This window comes from Galeopterus variegatus, unplaced genomic scaffold (genome assembly GCF_000696425.1).
Source record: "Galeopterus variegatus unplaced genomic scaffold, G_variegatus-3.0.2 Scaffold18, whole genome shotgun sequence".
Taxonomy (NCBI): domain Eukaryota; kingdom Metazoa; phylum Chordata; class Mammalia; order Dermoptera; family Cynocephalidae; genus Galeopterus; species Galeopterus variegatus.
The window spans coordinates 38,152-61,529 of record NW_007726129.1 but is presented as its reverse complement, the minus strand read 5'-3'; the positions used below and the strand labels follow the sequence as shown (position 1 = coordinate 61,529).

At 39.2% G+C, this 23,378-nt stretch overlaps 1 protein-coding gene across 1 annotated transcript in view; it reads left to right on the top strand.

Moving 5' to 3' along the window:
• The window catches only part of LOC103586443 (beta-2-syntrophin-like), a 53,627-nt gene that overhangs the window by 458 nt on the left and 29,791 nt on the right, over positions 1–23,378 (top strand). The window contains exon 2 of the mRNA XM_008567729.1: positions 3–149. Coding sequence (XP_008565951.1) covers positions 3–149 — 147 coding nt within the window. The remainder of the gene's footprint in view (positions 1–2; positions 150–23,378) is intronic.

Below are 23,378 nucleotides of genomic sequence, written 5' to 3'. Positions count from 1 at the left end.
AATCGCCCCGGGGCTGGCGGCGGGCCAGGGCCGGGCGCTGCGGCTGGGCGACGCCATCCTGTCGGTGAACGGCACCGACCTGCGCCAGGCCACCCACGACCAGGCCGTGCAGGCGCTGAAGCGCGCGGGCAAGGAGGTGCTGCTGGAGGGTGAGCGGGGCCGGGCGGGCGGCGGCGGCCTGGGCTCGCGGGTGCTCACTTTGTTTCTGCCATCCTGCCCCCTTTGCGGGGCGAGTCCGTTCCCTCCCCCTAAACCCCGTTTTCTGGGGTTCTGAGTATGGAAAAACTGATGCTCCTTGCAGGAAAAGTTGGGCAGTCCCCGAAGTGTGGTTTGCAGCCGCTAAGGAAGACTCGGCTGAGATTTAGCAAAAAGCAGCCGCGAATGCCCCCCCCCCCCCCCCCCCCCGATAAGCTGACACTAAGAACTAGAGGGAGAGCGATCGGCTCGAGTTCTGTAGGTCTCCGTTTGCCTGCGAGAACTGCCGGGTTGGCGCTTTCCTCGCTTACCTCTGGCTCCCTGGGGCGGGCGGGTCTATTAAAAAAAAAAAAAAATCCAACCTCACCGATGCCAGTGTTATGCTTGGGCAAGCCACCAAAATGCTGGTTAATTTATGGGAATTTAACCCATCATTGGTTCTCAACAATAACCAAAGGAGATCATAGCATTTCACTGAAGCCAGAAAGCTGAAACAGCAAGTTTGTGTGGTTAAATGAGCCTTGTTTAACAGTGGAGGCTCACGTGTTTGAACGTTTACTGCCAAGTAGAGTTTTGCCCCTTTTGCAAGAGACTGGTGCCAGCTTCCTACCTACTCATAGGCGTGCTGATTCCAGACTATTAGGCTTTTTATAAGAAACTCGAAATGTTAAATCACAAGATATGTTTGAATAGCCAGGATTATTCTTTACCTTAAGTATATATGTGATCGATCTGTAAATTGAATCTTTTATGATGAATTGATGGAACTAAGGCAAAATTAAATCTCATCTCCTGTAAGGACTCATGCATGTTGGAGGTGATAAGAGTATTGTAGATGAAATTGTAAATTGTAAATGAAAGTCGGTTGCTTCAGAAATTTTTGAGCGATCAGCTTTCTTTCACTGGTGATACAGTCATTGGAGAAGCATTTCTTGCTGGCTGTGTAGAAGAAAATACAAAAGAAGATACGGTCCTTACTTGATTTCTAGTAATGAAAATGGTAGAAAAATGCAAAACAACTTATGGGGAGGAAAAACATCAAATTCTTGATTATACAGTGCAAACTATATATAAATGCCAAGGGAATGCAAAGTTAGAAAGTAGTAAGTGGGAATGGGATTAGTCAGGGAGGACTTTTTCAAGGAACTGAATCTTGAGCCAGGTCTCCAAGGAAGTGATGGACATAGGCAGAGATGAGTCAGGAGGGTATTCCTGGCAGAGGAAGAACAGGAGGGAAGGGCTTGGATGGGGGTTGGGGGAGGGACCAATTATGAAACTGAGAAGCCAGAAGTCTAATTTGGCAAAATGATTTTCACTTTTTAATAAATCTGCTTGTAAATATTTGGAAAGTATTAGTTTACAAGGAAATGATTTTATGTGTTCCAGTTGTGAAATTCCAGTGTCTCACCCTTATAATATCCTATTTGTTAATCTTATTTATATCCCACTTACAGATGGGGCTAGACGCTGCTCAGAAATTAAGGACTAAAATTACAGATTGTGGTTTGGGCACGTGTGTGGAAAAAGAAAGAAAAACAGTCACCCTCAATATGTACTTTGAAATTGGTCTAGCTAAGGATTTGGTTATAAATTCTTAGAGCCAGAATATTGAATTTAGTACCATACTGGTTTATGTATTTCTCAGTGGTGATAGGCAGACAGTTAATCCTTTACACCACATTTTTTTAAAAAAACGGTTTTTGTGTAGATACAGTTTGAACCTGGTATTCATACCAGTAAAATGAAAACCACCTAATAAATGCTTCCCAGTAGTCATTAGTCTAAAATAGGCCACATGTGTTTTTATTTATTTATTTATTTATTTATTTTTTAAATAAAAAAAATTGGAGCTTGTATTTTGTACATTTTTATTTCTTTTTTCTAGTAATATATTTTATATTTATAAATACAATTTTTATTTTATTTATTTTTTTCCTTTTTTAAAATATATTTTCTAATTGAAATATAAGTAATTGTGGGGTACGGAGTTGACTACCAATACTTGTGTACAATGTGTGATCAAATCAGGATAATTAGCATATTCATCTTCACAAAACATAATCATTCTTTGGGTCCATTAACCAATTTTTTTTTAATTTTTAATTTTTTTAATGGAAACATACTTGATTGTACATATCCGTGGGGTACAGAGTTGGATATCAATACCTGTGTGCAGGGCCGGCCTGTGGCTCACTCGGGAGAGTGCGGTGCTGATAACACCAAGGCCCCAGGTTCGGATCCCATATAGGGATGGCCGGTTCGCTCACTGGCTGAGCGTGGTGCTGACAACACCAAGTCAAGGGTTAAGATCCCCTTACCGGTCATCTTTAAAAAAAAAAAAAATACCTGTGTGCAGTATGTGATGCTCAAATCAGGATAATTAGTATATTCATCATTACACAATATAATAAGTTTTTGGCCACATGCGTTTTTAGAAAGAGGGTTTACAGATGGCAGCATAATAACATATTTATTGAATGCCTTTTTACTTGACACAGGTTCTACTTTATTTTCCCATTTTGTATAAGACAAGAAGTTTTTGTCCTTACAGGTGTCTAGAAGTCAATATGGTGGATTTATGACGTTGCATTTTCAAACCAAGGAGTATAAAAACAAAACTACTCAAAATATGCAAAATCACTGAAAAGAGTGATTTAATTTGAATTGGTCAGATATTATTTAAAGTTGAGAATTGATGTCCCATCCAGGTAGGCCACTTTGAAAAGACAGATTTCATGCTCAGCCCTTAAAGTTTCAAGCTGTATTGTCCTTCTATTAGATTTCTTAAAACTTGAAAAACTACCTTAACATACATAGCACAGTGATGCTCTTTTGTGGTGTGGGCAGAGAATTTCAGGCATGCTCTTGCCACCCTCATGCCAGGCAAGCTATAGTGTCTGGTTGTCTATGGTTACGGAACTGAGCTAAAAAATTCCTTTATATCAGGGATTTGTAGGAAGTAATTCATTCGTTCATCAGACATTTATTTAACGCTTATCATGTGCCAGAGGCACTTAAAGATAACTGATTCCTGCCCTCAGGAGGTTTAGAGTTGAGATGAGATGAGAGAGAGAGAGAGAGAGAGAGAGAGAATGTATGTAAATACAGCAAAGGGCTAAACATGCTGTTATGTCTGGAGAGGGCACAGCACAGAGGGAGCGGTTGTAACAGGTTCATAACAGGAATCAGAGGTTGAGGATGCCCAGGAAAAGGCTGATGGTCAAGCTGAAGCTTGAATTGAAGAGACAGCTGCCACCAGTAAAGACACAGAAGTGGCAGACATTAAGAAGTTATTCTGCCCAGTAAGGGTAGTACAAGCAAAGACTGTGGTCAGATGTGGATTTGTTTCTGGCTTTAGAGGTTTCTAACTCCTAGGCAAGTTACTTAATCTTGCTAAATTTTAGTTTCCTCATCTGTAAAACCAGGTTGGTAATATACCTCTCTCAAAAGGTTGTTGTTCATTTGACACTTTATGTATTGGGTGCATTTTTAGGGCCTGGGAATATAGCAGTGAATAGGAATAAAAGTCTGAATGAGGAAGGTAGGACTGGATCATGAAGGTGTGCTGTGAATAAACAAAGATATTCTCAGAATAGCAAATTGTTAAATTAAAATACAAGGCTCCATTTAACTGAAAAGAAATACTGTATATGATAAGAATTGTTTTAGATAAACAGATTAAGAACGTATTTGTATTTCTTGGGTGCAAACAACTTTTTCTAATCTTGTTTTCCTGTTTTTCTGCCATCTCTTGCATAGGCCAACTTTCCAGTCCTTAAATTTTACTTTTAGTTTCCTGTCTCTCTGATTTTTCTTCTTCCTTCACACTTACTACTCAGAACCTTAAAACTTGCCGTTAAATATATGTCATTTTGACTAGTGGCTGTTAGCATTGATATTAAGTCATACAGATTAGATAGCCTTTGTATTAGTAATGCAAATTGTAAGCATAAAAGGGGTAACTCTAATCACCTATCAGATTTTATATTTTGGGGGGGGGGCAGCTGGCCAGTGTAGGGACTATCAGATATTGTATGTTGAGTTTGTTGTGTCCTTTGTGCTGGAAATAGGGTTTCTAGAATTTATATATATGTGTGTGTGTGTATATATATACATATACATATATATATATATTTTTTTTTTTTTTGGTGGCTGGGTGGTAAGGAGATCCGAACCCTTGACCTTGGTGTTATAAGGCTGTTCTCTAACCAGCTGAGCTAACCAGCCAGCCTAGAATTTATATATATATATATATATATTTATATATATATATTTTTTTTTTTCCCCAAAAAGATGACCGGTAAGGGGATCTTAACCCTTGACTTGGTGTTGTCGGCACCATGCTCACCCAGTGAGCAACCGGCCATCCCTATATGGGATCCGACCCGTGGCCTTGGTGTTATCAGCACCACACTCTCCTGAGTGAGCCACAGGCCGGCCCTAGAATTTATATTTTTAAGGCTATGAAATTGACTAAACATGAATTAAGCTACACATTGAAAAGTGTTCCGGAGGAGGTTAGGGAAGAAGTATAAACTGTCCAGCTTAAGGTTTCATATTTGAGAAAAGATCAGTATTTTTAAAGCAGTTCTCACTGGAGAATTGTTGAAAATCATCTTTCATTGCCTAAATAGTATTCTAAAAGTATTGTTGTCAAATCTACTGAAAAGAAATGGTTAATTGTACAGAGGAAGTAGACTGGCATGAAATTTAACTTCAGAATTGAAAATAATTTTTGTATCTAGAATGGTTTGACATTTTGAGTGTCATATATAATATGGCTCTTTTTGTGTATATCAGGGGACATATAACAAATATTGCTGACATTATTAGGCTGCAAAATTAAGCTGGTTTGGATTCCCACACTGCCACTCTTCACTGTATATTGGATAAGTTGAGAGTCTCCTAAGGAAAACATTTTATATTTTCTTTGAGACTTTGGGCATATATTCATTAATCAGTCTCTTAAAGAACAACTAAATTGTTAGGATGTTTGGGTTTCTGTGCTTGTTTCTTTTTGTTTAGCCTCTTTATGTTTTACTTGAATGATTGGACATGCTTATATGAGAAGCTGTCTTTGTAACCAAATTATTTTATACATGCTAAAATATGCCCTCTAACTTATTACCAGAAAAAATGAGAAGTTGATTGATTCTAATACAGAGTGTTTATGGAAATTCTAAGAACAATTTTAGGAAAAATAACTAGGCTTTAATTTAGATCTCAACTGATAACAGCTTCAGCTGATAGTTCCCTGCTGTGTAGTCCTTTCTGTATGTGATCAGTTGTGAGCCTTTGTTCATAAGGGGTGAGGTACAGCCTGTGGCTATGGAACAGTGCTCTGCTCTTCTGAGCTGACTGTTCAAGGATCCAGTCAGTGTTTTTGGCTAGGTTGGCACACTATGCTAACTAACTGAACAGCAACAAATAATGCTGCTTGCTTGCATTTCCCACTAAATACTATTATAATAATAATAATAATACCTTACATTTTTATCAGGATTTTAAAATTATCTATGCATTTTAATCTGTATTTTCTTTTTTTTTTTTTCCCCCCTTTTTTTGTGTCTTTTTTCGTGTCCGGCAACGGGATCGCAACCCTCGGTGTTGCGCCCACACTTCGCTCAGCCAGTGAGCGGGAACCGGTCTGTATGTGGGATCCGAACCCTTGGCGGGAGAGCCACCACGCTCCCACCGGGCTGGCCCTTAATCTGTATTTTCTCATTTGATCTTTTATATAGTTACTTGAGGAGGGAAGCTGTTTAGCTTTGTTGTGCGCATAATTAAACTGAGATTCACTAAAGTTAAGCGAGCTACTGAAGGTCTCAGAATTTTTCTTGATTTTGGGGGGAGAAATATTAATGCTTCTTTTAGACAAGAGGAAATATCTTACCTGGAATTTTTAAAGTTTCATCTTATAGATGAGGAATGAACAACCAGAGAGGTTAAGTGACATGATTAAGGTCACCTAACAAATTTGTGTGAAACTTGGACTAAAACCTAGTCTAGTGCTTTCTCCTCTATACCTACAGTCAGATCTTTTAGCTTCTCCTATGTCTCATCTTGTTGCAGTGTGCTGCGAGAGATCAGTGTACAAAAGAAGTTGAAATTGGTCCCTGACATCAAAGAAGTTAGAATGAAACCGGGGAGAGGAAACTACCATGTAGAAAATAGTTGTTAAAATGTGTAGTACTCACTCTTCAAGAGTTCTAGAAGGGGGCTGGCTGGTTAGGTCAGTTGGTGAGAGCATGGTGCCGATAACACCAGGATCCAGGTTTTGATCCCTGTACTGGCCAGCTGGCAAAAAAAAAAAAAAAAAAAAAAAAGTATTTGCTTTGTTCAACTGTCTGCAAGCTGCTTTTCCATGTAATCTCTAGGATGGGGCAGCTATTGAAATTCTGATGGCGGGCTGGCCTGGTGGCGCACTCGGTAGAGTGCAACGCTTGGGAGCGAGGCGGCGCTCCCTCCGAGGGTTCGGATCCCATATAGAGACCGGTCCGCTCACTGGTTGAGCATGGTGCCGGCGCGACACCGAGGGTTGCGATCCCTTTACCCGGTCACGAAAAAAGACAAAAAGGAAAAAAAAAAAAAGTCGGGCCAAGCCCGTGGCGCACTGGGGAGAGTGCGGCGCTGGGAGTGCAGCAGCGCTCCCACGGTGGGTTCGGATCCTATATAGGGTTGACCGGTGTGCTCACAGCGCTCACTGGCTGAGCGCAGTGCGGCCAGTCTCAAAGAGGACCAAAAAAAAAAAAAAAAGTTGAGGGGATAGCCTAAGCAAAAGCCAAGATGAGCATGACATATGATAGGAAGTGAGGAGAATGGCTTATTGGCATGGACTTGGGGGGAGAAAATAAAATTGGATGGATAGATTGGAGCCAGATTATGCAAATCTTTGAAAGCCAGCCAGAGGAATTCGGACCTTTTTCATTTTGTCAGTCAACCTTTGTTAAGTACCTACTGTAAACAAGCTGTTATAGATGCTGGGAATTCCAAATTGGGAGTAATCCCTGTCCTTCAGGCTAGTAAAACAGAGCAGGTGTGATTAGTGCTTTAATAGAGGTGAGAGCACAGGGCACTGGAGGTAAAATTGCAAAGGAGACAGCATGTGGAAGTTGAGAAAGTGGTAAGTAGCTGATGTGTTGAGAAGGGTAAAGCATGGTAAAGTATGGGAAGTGTGTACCAGGACAGCAGGCTGGAAAGGTGGGTAGAGGCCAGGTCATCACGGCCTTGTATGCAGTCCTGAATAATGGTCTCGAAATGTGTTTTATATTTATTTTTTCAACTTGAAAAGAAGAAGAAATTGAGCTTTATTAATGTTTAATATAGAGATAACACTGGATCTCTCACTTAGTCTTATAAGATGGTGCCATTCTACACTTGATATACGAGAGTACTTCAAAAAGTTCATGGAAAAATAGAATTAAAAGGTAATACCAGTCTTTCTATGAACTTATTGAAGTACCCTCATACAAGGTGATGTGCCAAGGGAAGAATGGAAGCTTTGCAAAGCAGAGGAGTTGACAAGGGTGATCCTATTAATTTGACTGCTATTATATTGCAACTTACTGCAGTTTACTTGAGCTTGGTTGAGTGGATTTTATTTTTTATTTTTATATTATCTGCTTTTACCTAAATTAATCTTTGCAAAATGAACAAATGGCTTAAAGAGTTGTACAAAGAAACTTAGACTGAAGATAATTCTTTTTTTTTTATTAATATAAATTTTTTACATTCTATGATGTTGTTGAAGAGCAGTTGGGAGGGAGGGTGAGAAGGGAAAGGGAAGGAAATGGGCTTTGGAAGAAGGAGGAAGGAGGAGGGCTGGGATTGAGGCCTGTGGCACGCCCACGTTCCCACAGGGGGGACTCGGGGGCTTCCAGCAGTGGCTTAGTCATTGCTGGGCTGGGTGCAAATGTCAGGGGTGTGTGGCAAAAGTCCTCGCCTCCCACCTCCCCAGTTTGGGAAGCTGGGACCCTTCTTGCTGCAGCTCAGTGGTCATCACTGGGCTGGCTGTGGATAGGGGGCGGGCATGGCCGAGGCCCTCAGCCCCACACTGCACCAGCTCGGGAGAGCTCGAGGCACTTCCTGTGGTGGCACAGTGGTCATCACTGGGCTGGTTGCTCGTGTTGGAGGGGCATAACCAAGTCCCGAAGCCCCCTACCACCCCAGCTCGGGAGAGCCCGCAGTGCTTCCTGCGGCTCAGTGGTCGTCGTTGGGCTTGTTGCTTGTGTTGGGGGTGTGTGACTGAGGCCCTTGGCCCCCCACCGCCCTGGCTTGGGAGAGCCTGGGGCTCTATTGAAGATAATTCTGACATGGCAAACAATATCAACAGGATAAAGCTGGCCTTTCTCCTTCTAGTAGGAGCTCTTTGTCACATTTCGAGGTAATTATATCTGTCAAGAAGTCAGCCTTAAAAATGAAATTGTCAAGAATACTATTTGAAATATGGATAGACACACATTATCGTTAATAATGGACTTTACCTGGGGCTGGCCCGTGGCTCACTTGGGAGAGTATGGTGCTGATAACACCAAGGCCACGGGTTCGGATCCTTATATAGGGATGGCCAGTTAGCTCAATTGGGAGAGCATGGTGCTGACAACACCACGTCAAGGGTTAAGATCCCCTTACTGGTCATCTTTTTTTAAAAAAAAAAGAACTTTACCCTAAGAGTATATTGTGCATTGAGTTCATGTAGCAGCTGTTGATCAAATGACCTCACCAGGAATATGTTTGTGTATTAATTTCATCTTTATCTCATTATTTTTTGATTTCTATATTTTATATATGTTTTATAATATATGTGCATTAATAAATATTCATAGATTGAGGGTGTATACTCAAATTTTTACTGATGTGTGTGTGCTGCCAGAAAGTTTTAGGCATGGGGAGCTGCTGAAGTGCTTGAAACAAGGGAGTGATGCTTTAGAAAGTTGAGAGTGGAGAGGGAGTGTAGAAGCTCAAGACATGAGGTGAAGGAAAGCGTTTAGGAGGCTATTGTGACACCATAAGCACAGTGAGACTGGATAGGACAGTATGAAGCTGAGAAATATTAAAGACAGAAAGAAAAGGTCTAAATGTTTGGGATCTTAGGGAGAGAAAGAAGTGGAGGCTAACTCATGGATTTCTGGCTCAGGAAACTGGATAACTATGAAACCAAAATGAACAGGGGAGGAACTAGTTTTTGGGGTGAAGAAAAGTTCAGTTTGGGGCATGTTGAATTTGAGTTACCTGTGTGACATCCTGGTGGAAAAGGCCAGTAACCAGTTGGGAATATAGATCTTTAGTTAAGAGAAATGTCAGAACTGAGATAAAAAAAAAAAATGCGATGAAGATCTGTGCAATATCAGGGTAGAGGTGGTAATTGAAGCCATCAGTGTGGATGAAGTCAGCAAGAGAGAGCAGTGAAAATTAAAAAGAGAAGTAGAACCAGAATGGAATCCTGCAGAACCCCTACATTTAATTAGGCCAGGCACCAAAAAAAAAAAAAAAAAGTGAAGGAAGAATCTGGAAAGGAATGTTCTAGGATGTAGGAGGAGAATCTGGAGAAAACAGTGCAGTGGTGGTCAAATAAGTTTCAAGAAGGAGGTGGTGATCAGCAGCTTCAGGTGCTACAGAAGCCAAGAAAGTCGAGAACTCTAAAAAGGAGTCCATTGGATTTCATAATTAGAGAACAAGATCACTGAGGTCTCTTAAGAGCCGATTCAGCCAAGTGATGAGCAGAAGGCAGTGAGTAGACTGAGCTTTTGAAAAGCTTTTCAGCAAATTAAAGAAGCAAAGATGGTAACTAGAATTGAATGAAGTGTCCAAGGAAGGTTTTATTTTTGTGGTGGTTTTTTAGTTTGTTTTAAATGGGAAAGAATTGGGAAATATTTGTACAGAAAGGAGAAAAGGCCAACAGAGAAGAGAGAGATTGAAGAGCTAGAAGGGGTGGGGAAGTGATGCAATCTGTTTTTGAGCCAGGAAGTGACATGATGGGAACAGAATTTTGGGTTGGCAGTAGTGGATGCACTGGATGCAATAAGAGGAAGGACCAAAGGTAGGAAAAAGTGCAGCTGTTGTAGCGAAAAGTAATCCAAACCAGAGGTGATAACCTTTGGAGGGGATGGTGGTTGTGGCAGTGGGAATACAGACAAAGATTAAATTCAGGAAACACTTTAGCTGGCTGGTTAGAGTTCAGTTGGTTAGAGTGGTGCTGACAACACCAAGGTCCAGGCTTCGATCCCTGTATTGGCCAGATGCCAAAAAAAAAAAAAAAAAGAAAAAGGAAAGAAACACTTTAAAGCAGGTGATTCTTGCCAGGGGACTTTGAATCCACTGGGGACCTTTTCCTGCTTAGACAGTCTCCTTCCGGCTGCCTTTGCACTGAGAGATTTGACACTTGTGGAGGCTCTCTGTTATTTGCACAGATGTTTGATTCCTTAGAGACATTGGGGTGGAAAGTCGAGAATTAGAGTTTTAAAGGAAGAAATGACAGGATATGGTGACAGATTGGATATGATGAATTAGCCCTGAGATTTCTGTCTAGGAATGATGGAAGAATGGTCACCAGTGAAAAAATGAAATAATTTGGAGGGTGCTACACTCATATCGTTCAGCTCTGTTGTAAAGCACTTCGGTGATGTAACTCTGTCTGCTGTCTATGGGGTTCACACAGAATGACCTTTAAAGGGTCTTTTTTCTAGATTAGAGAAACGAGCTTTTGAATTCCTCTGGAGAAATGATGGTGTGTTCAGTGAGTTTAATATTTTGTGCCTGAAGAAATACAATTAAGGGCCGGCCCGTGGCTCACTCGGGAGAGTACGGTGCTGATAACACCAAGGCCCCCGGTTCGGATCCCATATAGGGATGGCCGGTTCGATAACTGGCTGAGCGTGGTGCTGACAACACCAAGTCAAGGGTTAAGATCCCCTTACCGGTCATCTTTTAAAAAAAAAAAAAAAAAAAGAAATACAATTAATTTGGTTACTTTAAGTGTCTTTCTGAGGAAAATGCACTGATTTTATATTTTCATTAAGTTTGTGTTTGTTTTTTTGTTTTTTTTTTTTTTTAAGATGACCGGTAAGGGGATCTTAACCCTTGACTTGGTGTTGTCAGCACCACGCTCAGCCAGTGAACAAACCGGCCATCCCTATATGGGATCCGAACCCGGGGCCTTGGTGTTATCAGCACCGCACTCTACCGAGTGAGCCACGGGCCGGCCCCTAAGTTTGTGTTTGATTTCATTGTAAAAACAAAGTTCATGAAATAATTTAATATATGGATGTTATTTATATATGCCAGTGATAATGGTGTTAGTATATTTGCCTTTTGGAAAGAGTAAGAGTTACAGAATTCAAACTTGGTTTTATTTATGGCTCCCAAGCCATTGCTAGAGTGCTTTGACATATATCTAGTTAAGAATATGTGAAATGCAAATTTATTTTTATTACTTTGGCTTCTCTGCAGCATTTTTCTTTCTTTCTTTTTTTTTTTTTTTGTCTTTTTTTTCGTGACCGGTAAGGGGATCACAACCCTTGGTGACACCCGCACCGCACTCAGCCAGTTAGCTCACTGGCCATCCCTATATTAGGATCCGAACCCGCGGCGGGAGCGCCGCACTCTCCCAAGTGCGCCACAGGGTCGGCCCTGCAGCATTTTTCTTTCTGCTGTCTTCTGACCCTTTTGTTTTTAAATTTGCAAATTATTTAGAATGCTTTATGAAAAGTGAACTTAATGAGATAGAGACATGAGGAAAGTTGAGTAGAGATTTTTCAATTTAATTAATCTGTCATGCGTATAAAATATAATGCCTCACACTTAGAACATGGGAATCTTTAATTTTTCATTGAAAGTGACTCAGAAAAAGTATAGATTTACTTATTTGTAGTAAGATGAGTAGATTAACTACCAAAAATTTAAAAAAGAAAAGGAAAATGCACATGCCTTATTCAAGGCTCTTCAGGTTTCAGAACACAGAAATCTATTTAATCTAGTTCAGATAAAAGGATGGAGGTATTATAAAGACACAGGCACATCCCAGGACTCCAGGAAGATCTGAGCAGCCGGGCTTTGGACATGTCAGGAACCAAGACAATGATGACCACCGCTTTCTCACTCTCATTTCTCATCTCATAACTTCTCTGTTTCTCTCTGAGAATATCTTTTGCAATAGCTTTGTTCTAGTCTTGGTTTCATTTTTTACGTTTAACTCTTTAATCTATGTAGAATTTATTTTGGCATATGATATGCAGTAGAGATTTAACTTAATTTTTCCAAATAGTTAACTGTCTCAGCATTATTTGTCAAATAGTCCTCTTGCATGCTTATTCTACAAGATTGGTGGTGGCTGCCTGGAGTGCCATGTGGGGAAAGATTCCAAAGCCCAATCTGGGTTCAGCAGGAACAAGTGCTGTGCTTAATTAATGAAGTCTGCAACGAGTGCGCCCAAGGTGGGGTGCAATACACATGCTACACATATGCCACCCTAGGAATGACCTGTCCTTTCCTCATTAATTTGAAATGTACCTTTTTTTATATACTTAATATTTTATATTCTGTGATCTGATTCTGGATTTTCCATTATATTGTATTTGAATGTTTTGTAACATACCACACTGTATGTTGTAGCTTAGAACACTGTATGTTCAAGTGGACTATGCCAGTTAAGAAAAATTTGAAAAATAACAATAGACAATTACTGTCTGGTATACTTATTTCTCCAGATATATTTGGAGTGATTTTATTATACTTAAATCCTTTGGAATTTTGATTAAAATCATATTAAATCTATAAATTATTTTGAGAAAACTCATGTCTTTGTAATATCTCTTTCCCAATCATTCCAACCAGAAATACTGAACCTTATTCATCCATGTTCCAATGATATGGCCAAAGGGTATCAGATGTTCTGATTGGCCAGGCCTAGATCAGGTACTTGGACCTGGGGAATAGGGCAACTTCCCTGGAACCACATGGACTGAAAGTGGGGGTTTCTCAAAGGGTAATCAAGGTGGTATCACCAGAAGAAAGGAGAATGGATGCTAGGCAATAATAAACTTCATTCTAAAACATCAAAAGATATCAGAGATAAAGTGAGAAACCACCGTATTAGTTAAGACATTTAGAAACCTTATAGACAGCTGTAAAGTGAAAGCCAAAATAATAAATTATTTTCAGCATTTATTTCAGTGGTATTTTGGACATCACTTTTCTGTGGATTTCAAGGAACTTTGCAAGTATGCATTATATTTTTATGGCTAGGACAGCAAAAATATATAGAGCTTAAGGATAGGTCTTAAAGTCAGAGCTGGATTGGATATATCAAAATAGACATACACAGTTTTTTTTAAAGTAGGAATTATTTTGGTTACAGAAGCCCAAAACTAATTTGGCAGAAATGGAATGTATTGCCTCATGTAATTCTTAAGACCTCTGGGGGTAGATCTAGGTTTTGGTTCAGTGGGATCCAAAGGCTCAAATTATCTTGGCTGCAACATCTCCTGCTGCGGAGAATCTAATTCTGTGTAGTCAGCTAAAATGGCACCAGCAGTTTTAGGAATATATTGCCCTAACTTAATAACCCCTATAAAAAAGGGGGGGTGGTGGTTCTTCTAACACCCACATATCAGTCTCAGGAAAGGATTATAATTAGCTCTACTTTGCCTACCTTTTGGCCCTATCACTATTACCAAGGTGGTGGAGACTGTGATCTAGGCCAGGGTCATGTGTGCATCCCTGGTGTATCAAGATTGACAGCCTCACTACACTATGAAATGTGGATTGTGGTGGTTGCTAACTTGCTTATAGATTTTTAAATGTTTTTGCAGCTAAATTGTAAATGTTTAAAAATTGAAACAGTTGGGCTGGCCCGTGGCTCACTTGGGAGAGTGTGGTGCTGATGGCACCAAGGCCACAGGTTCAGATCCCTGTATAGGGATGGCCGGTTAGCTCACTTGGGTGAGAGTGGTGCTGACAACACCGAGTCAAGGGTTAAGATCCTCTTACCGGTCATCTTTATTTAAAAGAAATAAAAAGAAAAAAAAATTGAAACAGTAGACATAGTAATAACAATTATTGAGTACTTACTCTGTTAAGCTCTTTACGTGCATTATCACAACTTATTCTTTCAATAGCCATGTAAGTCATGTGGCATCATCCCCATTTAAGCATGAAGAAATTGAGACCTGGAAGATTACATAATTTGTCCAAGGTCACAGCATTCGTAGGTTATAGAGGCAAGGTTAGTTACTCAGATTTATCAGACTCCACAGATTTTGGTATTAACCATTATAATAGACTGCCTCTCTGGTGGATCAATTTGGGTTAAGAAGCTAGCAAGTCTAAAAACTAAAGAGATTTATTGTTATGATTGGCTTAATGTTCAGGAAAATTATGCTCTGGATTCTGTGTTGTTGCATCTGTCTGGAGGTTTTACAGTTAAGGTCTCCCACTCTTTGTCTCTGGTTTTTCTTGTTGGACACAAAGCTGTATGTGATTAATCAACTCATATTGAATACTTACGCTTTACCTGGCACTCTGGGAGAAATGGAAAGAAAATATGAGCCCTGTAGATCCACCTTTTGAGAAGTACTTGGGTTTATAAACACTAATAAACTGCACATAAACTAATCCAGATTATTTCATACAAGTGATAGATGAATGCCCACATAAATTGGAATAAAGGAGCAAGTAATGTTAGGAATGTGTTTTGGGTCGAGTGAGAGAAGTGGGGGACATGGAATGGGAGTGGAAGGTGGGGAAGATGGAAGATGGAGGTACTCCACAGGAAGAGAATGGCATGACCCAAGGACAAAGACGGGAACAAGCAAGTGAGGTTCAAACTCCAGCAAACACGTTCGATGAAACAGCCGATTTTCAAGACTCTGGACCAGCAATTTTTAAAAATAAATTTAATGTTTTACTAGAAATAATGCTATAACTGACTTCTTAAATATTCTTGTAACAATTTTATTCATTATCTGCTAACTGCTTTATAATATAAAAATTAATTTTTTAATTATTCTAGGCAAACTTTTTTTTGTTACCTCTTCCATTTTTGATATATTATGTTATTTTACTTTTGGAAAATACCAGTTTTAACAAAGTAGCATTCTCCAGATGTATCTTCCTTTACAAATAAATGTGCTTATGCCCAAAAGAAACAAAATCTTTTTCACCGAACACTGAGTATCTTGGATTTGCCTCCTTATTTCGCTGTAGTTGTTGGCCCGTAAAGCATTTAAATTGTTAGTTCTGTTTTCATTGCAATAAGGGATGTCTACGTTATAGAAAACCACTAATACTATATACCATATTATAGAGTACAAAGGATGAATATTCTGTATAAGTCTCTTCAAAGATTATTTATTACATCCTAGAATAATAATGCACTTAAAAAATAATGAACATAAAGTAAAACTGGTTGAAAAAATTAAGCTGGCTCTGGGGAAATATAAATTTTGTGGAAAAACAAAAAGACTAAGGTGTATTTCTGAAAACCACTGCTCACCAGTCATGTTTTAATATTGATCTGTTTTGCCCATTTACAGTGCAATAGAGTTGATTTTTATACTTATTAATTTAATTTTAGGATACAGAATAATGACAGTACTCACAAGATTGATATAAAGCATTTATACTCTAAAATAAAGAAATGAGGGCCGGCCCATGGCTCACTCAGGACAGTGTGGTGCTGATAACACCCAGGCCATGGGTTCGGATCCCATATAGGGATGGCCGGTTGCTCACTGGGTGAGCGTGGTGCTGACAAGACCAAGTCAAGGGTTAAGATCCCCTTCCCGGTCATCTTTTTAAAAAGAAATAATAATAAAATAAAATAAAGAAATGAAATAATTTTAAATGCTGCCAAGCTGCTTTTTAGCAGCCATATCTGGCAGGTAGTCTGAGACAGCCATATTTATGTATATAGTTTCATGTATATATTTTGACAAGGAAAATGTTTTCCTTGCATGTTTTTCCTCTGCTTCTCTCTAAGGAGATTGTGGTTGGGAGAAAGATGTATTCTGTTCTTATTCTTCTACCATCTACCCGTTTCCTCCCATCACTCTCTTTTAATTTCTCATATTCCCATCTCCTTCCATTGTGCTTGGGTCTGAAAAGAAATCTTTGGGATCCTTCAGGCATCACCAACACTCTGGATGTAGTTATAGAAATTGCCTAATTTTTATTGGGAAAAGAATATAGCAAAGCAACTCTGTGTGACCTTGGAAAAAATAATTTCAGCATTACAAGCCTTACATTTTTTTTTTTTCCTTTTTGTCTTTTATCGTGTCCGGCAATGGATCGCAACCCTCAGTGTCGTGCCCGTACTGGACCGGGACCGGCAACGGGATCGCAACCCTCGGTGTTGCGCCCACACCTCGCTCAGCCAGTGAGCGGGAACTGGTCTATATGTGGGATCCGAACCCTCGGCGGGAGCACCGCTGCGCTCCCAAGCGGTGCACTGTAGCAGTGCGCCACCGGGCTGGCCCTACATTTTTTATCTATTAAAAATAAGATCCCTTCCAGCTTATATTTTATAATTCTAAATACAGGATAATCAGAGAATGGAGAGTTGTAGTTACTATAAACTGACTATATACAAATGTATGGATTGCCAGAGATTTAGAATATAATCAAATGATTTCTTTCTTTTTTTAAAAAGATGATCAGTAGGGGGATCTTAACCCTTGACTTGGTGTTGTCAGCACCACGCTCTCCCAAGTGAGCGAACCGGTCATCCCCATATAGGGATTTGAACCCTTGGCTTTGGTGTTATCAGCACCGCATTCTCCCAAGTGAGCCACGGGCCAGCCCCATCAAATGATTTCTAACACTAAAAATATTTTAAATATAATTGAATCTTTCTTTGGTTCAGATGGAACCTCAGGATTCGCAAGGGCTTATTGTGAATTTCATTTATTGTTGTGATAAAGATGCACATAGGTGCCAGATAAAAGATTTTATGTTGTAGATTTGCTGATAAATCAGCTTTTTCTCTTCCACTTTTGATTATAACTAGCAACTAATCTCCTTCAGATCAACACAGGCAGCATTATTAAAGTGATCTTTTTCTCTAAGCAGAGAGGAATTACTTAGGAAAGAGAAATATTGAGTGATCTAGATTGCAGTTTTGTTACTGATTCTAGTGTAACTTGAGGTTTCTTCTTTGTTCTTTAGTGAATTGAGGGCAAGATTCTCACAAGGAAGATTTGCAAACTTAATGATTATTGCAAAGAAAGATGAAAGTCCAGGACTTAAATTTCAAATAATTCTTTCTTTATACTGTGAAAAATCAGAAGAAAGGAAATTATTTACATAAATATTATACTTATTTGTGTTGGCCATTGTTGTCAAGCACGTTTACTCACACTGAATTTAGGAATTTAAATGTTAGGCGTATTTGGACAAGGTGGGGAATCAATTTCTTTTTTTTTTTTTTATACCTTTATTTTTTAACTAAACTTAATTTTTAGATAATTGCAGATTCACATACAGTTGTAAGAAATAATACATAGATATTCCATTGCCCTTTACCCAGTGGGAATCAATTGCTTTTACAAAAATTTAATATATGTCTCTATTAGCATTTGCACATGGCACAAAAATATTTTTGTCACACATTCTTCTAGACTGTTTCATCCTTCTTTTAGAATGATGAATGGAAATATACACATTGAATCACAAGTGTAAAATGGTCGTTTAAAATATGAGTTACCTAAAAATGCTCTTGCAATGCAGTTTGTTTTTCAGGCCCATGGTTTGAATGTGAGGAAAATATCCAATTTGTGATACACTGAATTCAGGATATGATTACTGCTAGAGCAGGAGGAAGATGAATGGAGCCAGAGAGGGGTTCATAGGGGCTTTTTGTTAGGAAATAAAACCAAACAAATGTGCCAGAATGTTAACTTTGATAAGGTTGTGTACATGGGTGTTTATTATATCACTCTCTATATATTTTTAGCATATTTGAAATATTTTACAGCTTTTAAAATTCAGGTAAAATAAAAAAGTTGCATACCTTTATGCTGGATCACTTAACTATCACTTTGATTAATTCTCACTCCTTAACATTTTTATACTTGAAGTATAATTAACATACAATACAGTACATACTTTGTCGGTGTTCAGTTCAATGCATTTTGACAGTTATATATACTTATGTGACCACTACATAAAACAAGCTATAGAACATTTCCATCACCTCAAAATGTTCTCTCATAGTCCTTTCCTCCTGGTCAGTTCCCCTCCTTACCCCCACCCCAAGCAACCATTTTCTGATTTCTTTCATCGTAGATTAGTTTTTTTGTCGTTTCTTGAAATTCATAGGAATGGAGTAGGTACTCTTTTGAATAAGGCTTCTATCTCTTAACATCATGTTTTCGAGATTCATAGTAATTGATTCTTTTTTAATGCTGATGAATATTCCATTATACAGGTACAGTCATATGTCACTTAACATGAATACTTTCTGAGAAATGTGCTGTTAGGTGATTTTGTCATTGTGTGAACATCATAGACTGTACTTATGCAAACCCTGATGATATGACCTACTACACACCTAGGCTATACTGTATAGCCTCTTGTTCCTATGTGAGTAATGCATTGCACTGCAACCTTATTATGGCTACAACATTACTAGGCAATAGGAATTTTTCGGCTCCATTATAATCTTATGGGACCACTGTTGTATATGCAGCCTTTCGTTGACCAAATATCCTTTTGCTGTGCATAACCGTATACCCTATTTTCCTATTGATGTCCATTTGGATTGTTTTCGTTTCTGGATGTTATGAATAAGGCTGCTATGAGCATTCTTGTTAATTTGTGTGTGTGTGTGTGTATACTTCAGAAAGTTCATGGAAAAATAGAATTGAAAGATAATGCAAATCTTCCCATGAACTCTGAAGTACCCTCACATATGTTTTCATCTCTCTTGGGTAGATACCTAAGGGTGGAATTGCTGGATCATAAGGGAAATGTGTGTTTAACTTTATAAACAAATGCCAAACAGTTCTTTAGAGTGGACATACCATTTTACATTCCCAGCAGCAATGTTTGAGAGTTCCAGTTGTTCCACATCCCTGTTGACATTGGGTGTTATAGTCTTTATTTTAGCCATTTTGGTGGATGTGAAATGGTATTTCACTGTGGTGTATTTTTTTGTTTTTGTTTTTGTTTTTCAGTGGCTGGTTGGTATGGGGATCCAAACCCTTGACTTTGTTGTTATAAGGCTGCCACCTCTAACCAACCGTCCCCCATTGTGATTTTTAATTCCCATTTTTCTGATGAATAAAGATTCTGAGCACCTTTCCATGTGTTTATTGGCCATTCATATATCTTCAGAAGTATCCATTCAAGTTTTTTGCCCTTTTTTTTATCTGTTTATTGTTGGTTTGTATGTCTTTATTTATTCTGCATACAAGTCTGTTGTCAGATGTATGTTGTGAATATTTTTTCCCAGTCTGTAGTTTGTCTACTCATTTTCTTAATGATACATTTTGATGACTGAAATTTTTTCTTTCACAGTTAGTATTGTGTGTTCTGTCCAGGAAATCTTTGCCTTCTTCAAAATTGAAAAGATCTAGGCTTTCTTCTAGAAGCTTTATGGTTCTGGGTGTTAAGTTTAGACCTGTACTCCATCTTGAAATAACTTTAGTATATTAACTCTTTTTTTGTTTGCTATTACTTTGCCCTCACCAGACTGATGAGGTTCTTCTATCCTAGAGATCCTCATTACTCCTTTTTGGTGGGTAATAGCAGAAGACTGTTCTGTAACTTTTTCCAAACACTTTACTGCTGCAGCCAATTTATTTATGTGTGTTCTCTCCTCAGTGATGTCTCATTGAAAGCTCAGACAAATTGAGTCATCTCTCTGTTTTTTTATAGATACTCCCCATCACATTTTCAGGGCCTGCAAAGGCCTGGTTTGAAAGCAGAATATTCAGAAAGCCATAGGAAAACAACATCCCGGCCTAAAGGTGCCACCCACATAAAGTATTATTTGTGAACAGATGATTATTTAATGGGTTTTGAAGACTTCTTTACCTTTTATTTAAGTATCTTATACAGTGTTAGCATTGTAATGTCACAGAACTAGTAGGGTTAATGAGTACATTAACACTAATAAATGGGAGAGAATGCATTGAACCAAAAGTTACAGTCTTACAACTTGTAAAACTCTCTTAAATCTGTACTTAAAACACCAGGGTAACTTTTTTTTGTGATGCTGATGTGGTACTAAATGGGAACAAAGTGGTGAAATAGAAAGGATTAGGGAGGCATGGACATAAAACTCTTTAATTCTGCTTAGTAAGGTATTAACCATTTGAAGAAATCTAAAATTTTTTATGAATGGAATGTATTTCTAAGTTGGGGGTGTGGAACTGTTGCTAAATCACTGGCTATTAACCAGGTTTGGATACAGAGTACAGCTGAAAGGAATGTTAATCCTGTTAGATTGTACTTATTGTCAACAACAACATTCCTCAAAAAAGCAAACAAACAAAAAATACTTGAGAAATTATTCTGATTGTCAGAAAAAAAGTTTGGAAAGTTATTTTAGACTTTTTATTTGGAGGATAATAATCTTGAGTTTGGTTAATAAAAATTTTTTTTTTTTTTTTTTAAAGATGACTGGTAAGGGGATCTTAACCCTTGACTTGGTGTTGTCAGCACCACGCTCACCCAGTGAGCGAACTGGCCATCCTTATATGGGATCTGAACCCGTAGCCCTGGTGCTATCAGCACTGCACTCTCCCGAGTGAGCCACAGGCCGGCCCTGGTTAATAAAATATTATCTATGAGCATTCAGTATTATTATTAATTCATGTAAGATTGATCAATTTTGCAGATTATTTTCCTAAAACATTTCATTTTAGGATTCCATGGCCTCTCTGGTTCTAAGTGGAGGGTGAATTGCCACAATCTGTTGCATTTACTATGAGAAGGAAGATGGATTTTATTTTATTTATTTATTTATTTATTTATTGTCTTTTTTCGTGTCCGGCAACGGATCACAACCCTCAGTGTCGCCCCCGTACCGGACCGGGACCGGCAACGGGATCGCAACCCTCGGTGTTGCTCCCGCGCCTCGCTCAGCCAGTGAGTGGGAACCGGTCTGTATGTGGGATCCGAACCCTCGGGCGGGAGCGCCGCCGCGCTTCCCAAGCGGCGCACTATAGCAGTGCCCCACCGGGCCGGCCCCGGAAGATGGATTTTAATATTTGCTATGTAAAATGTAATTAGAGAGGTAAAGCTGGTACTGCAAAATGACAAAGAATTCTGAATATTTAAATTATTTTTTAAATATTCCAATATGTGGACTCTGTGTTCTTCCTTTCCACGAAAGAGAATGGTAGAGTTAATAATCCTTACCCCCACAGAATTCTGCTTCTTACATGTTTTTCACTTGCCCACTGTTAATGCGTGCCTTTTCTGTGATGTTGTCCCAGTGGTTTTTTCCTGAGCAGCAGGAGTAAGCTGTACAGCTGTCATGGGCCAGTACAGGCAAAGCTTGGGAGCTATAGTCAAGGCAAGAGCTAGGGAATCAGTGGCTTATTTTGATCCAGGAGAAAGGAAAAGGTCCAGAAACCTGTAGGTCCACAAAGTGAAGTAATTAGAACGTGCCAAGATTGCCTATCTTGTAGGGCAAGAAAAAGTTCTGTTGAACAGAATATACCCAAGTGAATCAGTGTCAGTGATTATGTTGTAGAAATAGCATGGCTTTGGAGCCAGTCAGACATAGGGGTTCTGCATGATATCAGGAAAGTAAACTTGAGATTTATTAGATGTGTCATGTCAGGAAAATAAACTGTATTCTTTAAGACTCAGTTTCTTTTTCAGTAAAGTGAAGATTACATAAAATATTTTACATAAAATTCCTAGTACATAATAGGTGTTAAAAAAATATTAATTCCTTTCCCCTTGTATACTTCATACCTGGATGAAAAGTTGCTTCAGGATATCTGCTGTCTGGAGAAACTGGTCCTAGCTAGTTTAGGAGCAGGCCAGTGAATCAGCACAAGGTGATAGGACCCTGATTCATCCCCCTCGTGTACACCTGATGTTTAGGTCATCTGCTCCTATTATTTTAGTTCTTACCAAGTATGTATGATGATTAGCTACACTTTTTGTCCCCAACCTTTGTGTTAACCCTTACCAGCATATCAGATTTAACTGTGACCTAGGCAAACTTCTTTTAGGTCACTTATTGTTTGATTAAGGGGCTGTGAGTACGGACTGGCCCTGTCTCGTCTGTTCTCTTTGGCAGGGAGGCTTTCCCATTGTTGTCTTTCCCAACTTTCATCTCAAGGCTTATGAAGAAATCTGGAATAACTCCTCACATCTCCCTAGTTAGTAGGCATTATCTTGAACAAACACACATTCCTCCTTTTTAAGAACTATGATGGAAGGTAGTATGATGGTTACTATTCATACTAAATGTAGGTCATGAGTCTTATGCACCACTGAAATTTCTTTTTTCCAGCGGTTGGCGGGTAGGGAGATCTGAACCCTTGACCTTGGTGTCATCAGGACTATGCTCTAACCAAGTGAGCTAACTGGCCAGCTCTGGAGTTTCTAAAAATAGTGTTAACCTTTGGATTTTTGCGTTTTCTTTCCCATTTAGAACAGTTTCCATAAACCCTCCCCTTCCCTTTTTTATTGCAGTAGGAATCTATTTTTGATTAGGAGCCTCCCCTTAATATTTTTTTATAATCTAGATCCTAGTGAGGACTGTCCTCTGCTTGGCGTATGAGGAAGCAGAAGTGGACAGCATTGCTGCTCAGCGGCAATTGCTTCCATGCCATCACTAGGAGCATCAGAAACCTCCCACCAGGGGCCAGATTCATTGGCCCCTGTATGCATTAGGTCTTATTCCGTATATGGAATTTTATTGCGTCTCAAAAGAAAAACATGTTGAGACAGTAGTTTCTAAGAAGTCAGACTTTGCCACAATAGCACCTCCGGCCTTTCCTAGCATAGATTTAAGATTCTTTTAGAATCACAACCTAAATGAACTGACTGCAGATTTAATCTTTGGGAAACCTAGAACATACTTAATATTCAGTCTTTTTTTTTTTTCCTTTTTGTCTTTTTTCGTGTCCGGCAATGAATTGCAACCCTCAGTGTCGCGCCCGTACCGGACCGGGACCGGCAACGGGATCGCAACCCTCGGTGTTGCTCCCACGCCTCGCTCA